We start from the raw sequence: 11,694 nt of genomic DNA, 5'->3' as shown, positions 1-11,694 counted from the left end.
TATTTCCATTCATTTTGATACTTTTCAACATATAAGTCACCAGATATGATCATAAAATTAGTCGTTCACCACTTATGAACTTTATTAATTAAACGTTAACAAATTGAGCATCTCCAAAGCCTAAAAACTCATCTATTTATACTTTTCCACTGAACTCCAATTGATAATTAACTTCAGAATTACCGAATGATTTCAATATAAAGTTTACTGAAGTGGAAGTTCTGATGTTGACAATATATCTAATGCTAAGCAGTTGGTCGTTTTCGTATTTAGTTTGCTATATTTACTATATGTCAAAATGTTAGAGTTGTTCTATTACAACCCCGACTAATCATATTAAATTGATCTCTTTATTTTAGTTCTCTCTTTAATGGTGTTTAGGGGATTAATGTTAATTTTCTAAGAAGAATCTTTCTATTGTACATCATTCGGAATTACTATAAACTATCTTGAGACAGAACAGACAGTAAAAGAATATGCATACATTCCTCATCATATATTTAATACAATAGACGAATTTTTTTTGTTTTTAATAATATGTAACGAATTCTTTGTTTTCGTTTTCATATATACAATGTTCTTTCTATTGTGATACTAATAGACATAAATGAAATCATTATGCAAGGAATTTGTCTGAGGAAAAGTGAAACTTTTTTATACTACTGATTTACACATTAAAATATAGAATATTCTAATTTTTAAGTTCCAAGTAGTTAGCAGCTTATTGTTTGTTTGTTTGTTTGTTCAAGAAGAAAATGAACTATTGAATTGATTCTGTTTGGTAGACTTGTATATGAAATTTTTAAAATAAATTTACAAAGCCTTAGATTGGATTGCTTTCAATTGTTTGCAAGATAAATGATAGATGCATGTGATACGATTAGCGGATTCTTCACATATATTTACTCTTTCATGAAGACAAACCTTAAGAAAGTTAAGACTTTATTTTAACATTGTTCAATTAAATCCAATTGAGATTTTATTGATTATATCATGGTAAACTGATTGAATTTCAGTTCCAAAAAGAAAAAATCAATTATAATCTAATCCAATTAATCAATAATATTGAATTGAATGATTCAACGATGCTTTCACTTTAAATCATTATAATCTCTTGGGTTTTTTTTTAAATATCATATTTCTTACAAGTCTATGACCAACTGAATTGATAATAGAAACTTGATTTCACTATAAACTTGTACCATTAATTGTTATTAGCCTGAAAATTAATGGATGAATACAATACATGATTAGTTCAAAGTCAGTCGTGTGCTGTTATGGGTAGGAAGGATTTGAATGTGACCAACTTGGTCTCGAAAGTTGATTGATGTGAATTTCATATTACAATGTTTTTTCAAATCAGAATCATGATAATATAATGATATATTTTTTTTACTAGAAAGTTATTATTCACAATTTCTGTTGTGGTTAGATATCCATCCATCCATCCATCCATTGAAGCTTTAGATTTTTAATGAATATATAAAAATAAGTTTTGTTGTTGAGTTCTTTTCATGAACATTCCATAAACCATCTAAATGTCGGTGATAATTTCAAAGCTGTACGAATTACATCACATTCTTCTATACTATGTAGTAGAACATTATTATGCGTTATAATATTAGCATAATCGAATCCAGGACAGATTAGCTAGATTAAAAATAAAGAAAAGATAACAATGTTTGTTTTAAATTTGATTAATTTTGTGAAGAAATTTAAAAGGTTTAACTATGTTTTCAACCTACATAATGTCATAAGAATACAGTGCTTATCAGAATTTTGTTACATATTAAACTGAAACGTTTCAAATAGTGTCATATATTTTTAGTCTAAATCACGAGCTGATTTTGTCTATACTACCATTGAAAATAGGTTATGAATGGATTGCCGTTTATGATTGCACCATATCGTGAATTGGTTCAATTTAGACATTAATACAGTTGGATGCAGCAGTGGTCTAGTAAGATCAATCTTACAATCACAAATGTCCCTAAACTAATAACCTCAGATTTATTGAAACATTGGCCGTACGAAAACTCAAACCTTCAATGTGTTCGAGAAGAAAATTTGTATTAATTTTGTTTTAGCATCCAAAGTGACTTGATCTATGTTCTTTCACCTGACATTTTTATTTTTATTTTTTGGCTAATTTGACCTGTATTTCTGATATGATAATCTTAAAGTGTTGATGTGTGACCAGTTTGGCGTGGTATATTGTGAAACAAGAGTCAAAGAGAAAACTTTGTAATTGTTGTTCATTTAAAATTTTATCTGTTTCCATTAAAGGTCCTTCGGAGATTAAATTTGTTGATAGTGTGAATGTATCCCTATTACTCATGTATCTGTTCATAAATCTCATAGATGATCTTGTTTATCATAACACTAAGAAAGTGGGACCTATGCAGTAATTACTATATTAACCAATACAGAGAAAATATTAAAAGTTTGCGCAATATAATTTCTCTTAAAATGCATAATGTGTGGGACGCAGTAATTCAGATTTTTGATAAATGCTATTTTCAGATAGGGGTTTTGTGGATATTATAGTAATTTAATAGTTGAATTCATGAGTCAATTGAAGCTAGATCAACACGGAAGACCGTCCAACGCTTCCATGTTTACTGAACTACTGTTAAATATTGACAGCGTTATTATTAATAAATAATATAATTTGTCTATCTTACATCATGGTTGCATTGTCTAATCTTTAAAATATCGACATATGTTCAGAGAAGAGTTCATGCAAATATTACGTCATAAAACAATAAATTTAGTGAAGGAATTCATTTTCATCAATTACTTGATATAATTACATAAAGTCAACAAATAAGGCTATAGAAAGTATTTCAACGTATTTTATAGGCCTGGATCCTGTTATTAATTAAGAATCAATTCATTGATTGATAGCCTACGTTTTCAACTTAACGTAACAATGATAAAACTACTTTATTGTCCATTAGGTAACAAATTCATTTTCTCGCTATGTAAAATGATATCACCCAACATGTTTCTTAAATGTACTAAATAGCCATATGATATGTAGTAGTGAACGTAAAATATAATTGGTTATCGATCATGGAAAACAGGCATATGGTCTACCGATTGTGTAATATATTTCTTTCTGCTCGTAATTGTATGGAATGAAGTGCTGTCTAGATTATACTCTGGTTCTCTATTCTGAGTCTTGGATCCTTGATCTGATAGAATGTGAATGAAGTATACCTGAGAGGTAAAAATATACATAACTATCCGTTATACCACTATAAAACTGCTAAAATGTATCTTTGTGTAATATTGAACAGCTCTCACGTACAACTTAGTTCATTATCAGTAAGATTTTATAATTTCCTGTTGTTTATATTCAGGTTTGGGATTGATCAGTTCCTGTTACCATATGTGGATCCTGAGAGGATTGGCTCGGTACAACTGTGTCATAAACGTTAGTATATTTGATATTTGGTTTGCCATGGGATCCAGGACTAGTGTTTCGTTCTATTTTGGATTCGTCAGCTGGAAGTCTTTTGATTTTAATATTTATGTTCAGTCGTAGTCTTGGATATCAACGTAATAATTTAGTAATACATTAGTAATACATCCAGCTGATGATTTTCAAATAAGAAGAGAGGCTTTTCATAACTTCCATTGTTGGCCATATATTAAAACTACGTTATAACTTCAAAATCCTATTTCAAAGTTATTGAGCAATCAGAATACGATTGACTTTGTATTAGAATAATGTATAGATAGCATTACTTACTTACTTACACCCGCTACTCCCAATGGAGCATAGGCCGCTGGCCAGCATTCTCCAGCCCACTCTGCCCTGGGCCTTTCTCTCTAGTTCTATCCAATTGTTGCTCATTCTTCTCATGTCTGTTTGTCTCCATTTCTCGGTATAATGTGTTCTTTGATCTTCCTCTTTTCCTTTGGCCTTGAGGATTCCATGTGAGGGCTTGCCTTGTGACGCATTTGGGTGTTTCCCTCAATGTGTGTCCTATTCATTTCCAGCGCTTCCTGATTTCTTCACCCGTTAGGATCTGGTTTATTCTCTCCCACAGTAGGTTGTTGCTGATAGTGTCTGGTGAACGGATCTGAAATATTTTGCGTAGATAGCTGTTAATAAACACCTGTATCTTCTGGATGATAGTCTTCGTAGTTCTCCAGGTTTCCGCCAAGTGTGATTCGATTGATGCATGTTGTGTTGTATCGGCGAATCTTGCTTTTCCGTTTTTGTATATTGAGACCTACTGCTGCTACACTGATCGTTTTCTCCTGCATTTGTTGTTGCGTGTGCGATAGAAGAGCCAGATCGTTTGTGAGGTCTAGATCGTCCAGCTGCATCCTAGCTGTCCACTGTATTCCGTACTTTTGATTTTGACGTCTTCATGATCCAGTCGATTACCAGGAGAAAGAGAAAGGGTGAGACCACGCATTCTTGCCTGACATCGATCTTTACTTCGAACGGTATAGATTGTATAGGAAATTTGAAATCGTCATTACGTATATTTTGCTATTCTTTTTAATATTTGAATTCATAGTCGTCGGTTGACGTCTTAGACAGATGGATTTCGTCAATTCACATTGAAATATAATTTGCCAAATCGCATCGAAAGTTTAGTCTTTTTGTTGTCATTAACATTTATTAATACGATAGGTAAACAGTATCAGGAATCCTAATTTTCTTCCAAACACTGAAATTTAGATCAGTTCAACTTTTTTTCGGTTCATTTTTTTGAAAACATTAACATATTCTTACCTATATCACTGTTTTATAGTTGGTTAGTAATACTAAATTGATTTAAATGAGAACAACAGTAGATATTAGTAAAACATGGAGATTGTTTTACATATCAGATATGAATGGAATGAATTTGATACAAAGAATTTTGGTCACTTTGTTCACTCAATGATATACTTACTTGAAATATCCACTGGTAAAATAATTCTTTATGTGTAAGAAATATTCCTGGTAAATTAGAATCTGGTTGATTATGATTGATTGATAAATAATCTTTGTATATTCGACCTGTGATCTCAATAGCTAAAATTGATTGAAAGACTTTTGGTGTTTTAGACCATGTTAGCCATTGATCCTTAAAACAAAACAGAATTCAAAGTGTACATGTGTGATGATATAATTGCATTATGTATATAATTATGAATAAGTGAATAATGAATTAAGGTTGGATTTTTGTTAGGATAGTCGGAAAAATATACCAATAATTATCGTGTTAAGTCTATGGTGTCCTTGGACCTTAAATGTACATTTCCTATTGGTCGATGTTTATTTCACTTGTTAAATATTTTGTAAATGTTGTTTCCTATTTCATGGTACGATGTGGTATGCTTGATTGGTATATAAACAAAGTATGTTTGAAATATAATGATTCATAACTCAGAGGCTGTGACTTGCGTCCTTCACTCAACTGGCTGGGACAGACTGCGAAGCAGGGCCAATCAGGGCACTAGGTCGTCCTTACGTGTATTACGTGTCCACTGTCACAGAAGCGATCGATAAATACGCTGCTTATCAAAAACCTGCAGTCTCACACACACTCGCGTTACAACAATTTTAAAAGTACTCAATAATCTTGACCGTCTGTAATTGTAATTATATTGATGTCTAAAAAGAAATATATCCATCATCCTCTACTGCTAAACATATAATTGAAACAGGCCATAAGATTGATCTTAACTCGGCTTTTGTGGTGTTGTATAAAAGTGTAAAAGGGCGTATACTAAGGTTTATTGAAGCCTTAGCCATACGAAAATTCAAACCCTCTTTGTGTATTCAAAAACAATTTGTTCTCACCTTAAACCTACCCAGGTAACATTGACTTATTATCCAGAGTGATTAGGTTCCAAATTGTGTTCACATTATTATTATTACTTTTATTATTATTATTATTGTATCCTCTTACCCCATTTCCAGTCTAGTTGACCTTTTATTTTTATATAAAAATGTTCTTAACAAGTACATTATGTGTGTGATCAGATTGTTCAAAATGTATTGCGCTAATATATCACATAGTTCTGATAATCTTCGTCTTCTAATTACATTATCGAAATATATCTTGGTTATTTCTTTTACAGTTTGTAAGATTTGTTTGTTTATTCTATGTTTTCTATATTTCGGGTTGAGGTTATCAGTAAAGTTTTCATTTTTATCGGGTATGTGGTACTGAACGTTCCTAGCTATTTCGTCATTTGTTTATTTGATAAATGTTACATATAGTGGTGTAGTCCATATTCAAGATTTTATTTCCAATATTAACTTTGACTGAATTTGTACTTTTTGTGTCGAGCTGAGCCACACTAGAGATTCTAGTATTAGAGAGTTGTGAATAACCTCAATGGTATTTCGTTGCTTACTAGTAAATTGACTGCTCTTTATTAGTTATTACGCTTTCAGTCTATCCTGCCATATGGAACTGATCTCCTTTATGATTCTCTGTACTAACAATTGACTGTTGTTGTTGTTGTTGTTATTAAGCTTATCTCCTTGAATAGGAACTATTTTGTAACCTAAGTTAATGATTATTTTTTTGTAAAACTTTGTGTTATTATGATATAAAATTATTTTACGTACATTATTCTAGTGAATCTGATATAGTTTACTTATGTAATCTTAAATATAAATAAGATGGAATGCGTCTCTTTGTAATGTAAAGTGAATAAATATTATGCCTCTGAATATAGTGCAGATAAACAAACCACACAACAAAGTTAATTTGTTTGGGATACTTATTCTGTATGTTTATTCGATGAAATTGTGTACTTCGAACTGAATATCTAAACTATAAGGCTTTATTTCTATCAGCTGTTAAATCTAAAAATTCTTTTCAATAATTTTATTAGGTTCCAGTAATTATTCTGTGTCAGAGTATAAAGAATTATGTAATAGGAATTTTTAACTTAAAATAAAGACAATGTAACAAAACAAATAATAACTCACCATGAACTTTGAATCCAGGAGGAATTTCCGTACATATTGGTCATATTCATCATGTTCACCTTGATAGAAAATGCTTACATCCAAGCATCCTTAAAACGAATACCAATGAATTAATTTATGAATATGATATATATATATATATATATATATATATATATATATATATTCAACAGTTGAGATCACGAGTCAATTGAAGCTAGACCACTATGGGAAACCTGGAAGCACTAGACTGCCGTTTCGTCCTATTGTGGGACTCCTCAGAAGTGCGCATCCACGACCCCGCCCCACGGGATTCGAACCCAGGACCTATCAGTCTTGCGCCTAGGCGCTTAACCAACTAGACCACTGAGCCAGTCGGCATCCAATGGTGTTAATGTCTAACTTCAACTAATCCGCGAAATTGAGCGACACATCCACCATTGTCATCAGTGAGTTACTACCTCACAACAGACCCGGTTGAACTCCACCGGTCACTGCTTCTCACTAGAATTCCAAGATATATCTCTTGAAGCCAGTCACTAGTGAGAATATGTTGATTAGTATCGGAAGGGTGGTCTAGCTTCAGTTGACTCATGATCTCAACTGTTGAAATTACTACAATCTCGACAAAACCCCTTCTGATACATACATGAATTTAAGGCCTTCAGTTGGATGTACATCTGTTAGCTTAGGATAGTTGTAAGAATCTTTATAAATCACTTATGCACAACCGTTGTTTACGTTTACATGCAATGATGATTGAAACAGTTATAAGTTGGGAAAAAAACTAGAGGAGGCTCTAATCAAGGAGTGGAACTAGTCCTTTGAATCATTATTTGTTGGCCTGAGCCATGTTTGTTGAGGTCAATCAACTGGTTAGGGGCAGAGTGATTCATCTAATTAGTAGTTAGAGAAGTTGAGTCACATAACTCACAATCATCCAAAGTGAGTTACATGTACTAACCCTTTATATAAGTCTGAATCTTGAGTTCAAGCATTCATTTATAACTATCTCTTCATTTTGTCTTCACGAGCCACAGTCCTTCTCACTATCATTATGATTATAATTACAGTGTCCACTTTTCTATTGTCCTAATGATTTCATGTGATTGGATTAATTTAGTATCGTAAATGACCCTAATGGTCATATGTATTGGGCTTTAAGTAGATTATAACTGACAAATGGTATAAGGGTCAGTAAATAACTATATGTAAGTTATGCAAAAACTTTCATGTATTCTTTTTATACCATAAGATTAAATAAATCTAAGCAAGAGTGTATTCCCATTCATCCTGGTATTTTTATGAAAACCATATAAATACAGTTAGTTACTTCTAGAGAGCACACAGGAATTTCGGGAAAAAGAATTCCGAATTTCATTAGTCAGTGTTTACGCTCAAATATTTCCCCTTGAGATGCATTCAGCTTGAATTCCTGATGAGTTATGTTCGACACCCAAGAAACTTATATTTGTAAGCTTTGTTAAAATGGTCGTAGAAATTTCTTAGTTGCATACATTTGATCCATTCATGACTATTTGTAAAACATATTATATACATAGGCTTGTGATTTATTTTCGATAGTTTTAATCTGCTAAATATCTTACAATTAGCTTCACATACAAATAATTTTTTACTATCTCATATGCTTCATTTATTTGTTTTAGTTCTATTCGGGCTGCCTTGGTCGATATGCATTAGTAAAATGAAGTGGGAGATTTTTTATAAATAATATCAGAAAATACCTAGTAAATAGTTCACACTACTGATTTCAAAACGTGACTAAATTGTTTTATGGATCTCAAAGTATTTGTAATGTTTTGTTTGACTGATCGGTATCAAAAACTGAATAATACGAATCCCTGTAACTGATTTACATCACTTAAAAATTTAAAACTGTCAGGTAGTTGAATAAACTTACTTAAAGTAATGAAAAATTGAATTTTTTTTTCAGGAGGAAACACACTGAACATACCACCTTTGATATAAAGACCTAAAGTCAATACTACCAAGGTGAGTTTAATGTAAGAACTCACTGTTTTCTGAATACACAACAGACGTTTACATTTTTATATGGTTAGCAATTTATCATTCTCAAACACTCGGTTTTGAACTGTAGATAATTTAAAGACCACATTTATTACAAACTAATTTAAACTGGGGGAATAGAGTATTGAACAGATGACTTTTTCTTGCGCGTAGCGTTCATGGTCGGGTGCATATGCAATCAAAACTAGGACCTTCAAATGACTCTGTACAAATATTTTATACGAATTGTGAAATAATAACCTATTGGCCGAGATATTCAAATCTAGTATAATCCATATTAAATGAAACAGTCATCCATTGAGATTGTTAAATAATGTTTCTACAGATGACATAGGTGAGATCCACCAAATACTACTAAGTAGTTTAGATTATTTAAAAACTACAGTAGACCTGTTGAACATGACTTTAATCTCTAGAAATCCGTATCTACATAAGAAAATAGTCTTTTAACTATAAATAGAGTTTAAACTTTACAATCATGATGATTTCTAAAAAAAATATTTTTATACTTACTCTCATTGGTGAGTAAAACTGATATAATTTTTGTCACTGAATACCATAAATATCCAAAATTTAAATATCTAATGTGAGGACAAAAAGACATTTACAGTAATAGAATGTTGAATTGTTCATCAATATTGAATGTTAGTGTAGTTCAATATTTTACTGTAAAAACGTTTTAACATAGGGCTCTCCTAAATACCAATATACATCCTATTGAGGAACTAGCTGGGTCATAATAAGAAAAAAACAGTGATCCGATTTGGGGACTTTTCGAGTGAATTGGTGTCCATGATTACTAAGCAATTGGAATAGCTGGGTCATAATAAGAAAAAATTATAACACATTTTGTACTTGTTTCATACATAAAATACTGTATTCATGATACTGATGTATGAATAAGCATGAAATCTGGATGCATAGCTTCTTATTAAAGCATATATATATATATATATATATATATATATATATATATATATATATACTTTAATAAGAAGCTATGCATGTGTTATAATTTTTTCGTATTATGACCCAGCTATTCCTATAGCTTAGTAATCATGTTCACCAATCCACTCGACAAGTCCCCAAATCGGAACACTGTTGAACAGGAAAGAAATTATAACCCAAATAACAAGGGTAGATGGAAATAAGAAGTACAATAAGAGAAACGTTAGTATATCTATAGTTTTCACATGAGAAGATTCTAGAGTCTGCTCCAAGTATCGACTAGCGCGGATTGGATAAGAAATAGCCAATCAGCGTTCACCAACACAATCATGCATGAAACATGCTTTAATTCAGTCTATGTCCCGCTAACACAATGTAATCGTTTTTGGTTATCTATATAACTATATTAAAAGAATTCGGTCAATATTCAAATCATAGACAACTCATTTATCAAGCATAGTTTTATGTACTGAACTTTGAGGTACATTGTTAGTGATAAAACTCGATTGTTGAGATCTATATAGGTGGTATGGTGTTCTAGTTTATAATCAAAGCGTTGGAACCAATTAATTGAATTACCAGTATCATAGTTTTATATAACATTTATCAATCGCTAGTAAACAAGTAGGTTAATTTTAGTTATGTTTCCCTACATATTCTGTCGTTCAATAACAGCATAAACTGAATTCAAACTTTTAAATTCCTGTGCCAATTTTTGAGTTTTTCTAAGTTGTCAGAGACAGATTTGTAGTTGTGTTTTTTTGTAGTAAGGGATTCATTATTTTGAATAAGATCAGTTATATTGTAGTTATCTGTAATGTAAAATCTGATTGGTTATTTTAAAGAATGTTAAGAATCTTGTATTGTTTTAGTTATCTTCTGTTATTGATATTTTGTTTAATGTATGACAATGTAATGCTTTCATAAATAACTGAACTTTGATTAGAGGGTTTCAATCATCTTGTTATTGATATTCAAGACTGAATTTTTATCTAGTGTATAACACAATTTGGTTTGAAGTGAAATGTACTTAGTTCAGGTATCAATCTAAGCATTAATTACGAGATTTAGGTATATCCAAGTTATGAGTCCCATGTATAACAAAATGTTAGTCATAGATTCCATTAGAAATCACAATTCATTCGATACATGAAAGTGAGTCCTCACTTTTTATCATAAAGAAAAATTGATAATAACATAAAAATGGTTTTATGTAATACTAAATATATATTTAATAGATCTAATCAAAAGTCTACGTCAAATCATTACGAAGACCTAAGTCTTTGCTATACAGAAACATACTTAAAACAACATTCTCTTTACATATTCAAGACAAATTGAATGCATATTCAGTATAATATTATTATTACCGTTGTTACTTTGAGATGGTGGAAAGAATTTGTAACTCAGGCGGGTGATTTGGGTGGAGTTTTATTCTCTGAGCTTGATGGTTTGGTCATGGAGCTTTCAGTGTTCTTCTGAACGACATCATCAGCAAAAACTTCAGATACAAGTGAATTGTTCGAACTTCTTCACATACGGGAGATGCAACCAAAATAAAAAAAGTAAACAATGATAGATTTAAGGTCCACACTAACGAATTAACATCGAGGTCTACACGACAAGCTATGAGCCGTATGTGAAGAAATTCGAACACTTCACTTCTACATGAAGTTTGTGCTGATGATGTCGTTCAGAAGAACGATGAACGCTCCACAATCGGACTATCCAGCTCAGAGAACACAGCTCCACCAAAATCTATG

General features: G+C 31.4%; 1 protein-coding gene across 1 annotated transcript in view; it reads right to left on the bottom strand.

Annotated features, from left to right (window-relative positions):
* Positions 1–142: 142 nt before the first annotated feature.
* Positions 143–11,694, bottom strand: part of MS3_00000239 (uncharacterized protein) — a 95,691-nt gene continuing 84,139 nt past the window's right edge. The window contains exons 14-17 of the mRNA XM_035732730.2: positions 9,497–9,564; positions 6,956–7,044; positions 4,920–5,093; positions 143–1,650 (exon numbers count right to left, since the gene is read on the bottom strand). Coding sequence (XP_035585895.2) covers positions 1,513–1,650; positions 4,920–5,093; positions 6,956–7,044; positions 9,497–9,564 — 469 coding nt within the window. The 3' untranslated portion in view covers positions 143–1,512. The remainder of the gene's footprint in view (positions 1,651–4,919; positions 5,094–6,955; positions 7,045–9,496; positions 9,565–11,694) is intronic.

The sequence above is a fragment of the Schistosoma haematobium genome, chromosome 2, assembly GCF_000699445.3.
Source record: "Schistosoma haematobium chromosome 2, whole genome shotgun sequence".
NCBI lineage: Eukaryota > Metazoa > Platyhelminthes > Trematoda > Strigeidida > Schistosomatidae > Schistosoma > Schistosoma haematobium.
Note: the sequence above shows the minus strand (reverse complement) of the source record. Positions and strands in the feature narration are given on the sequence as shown.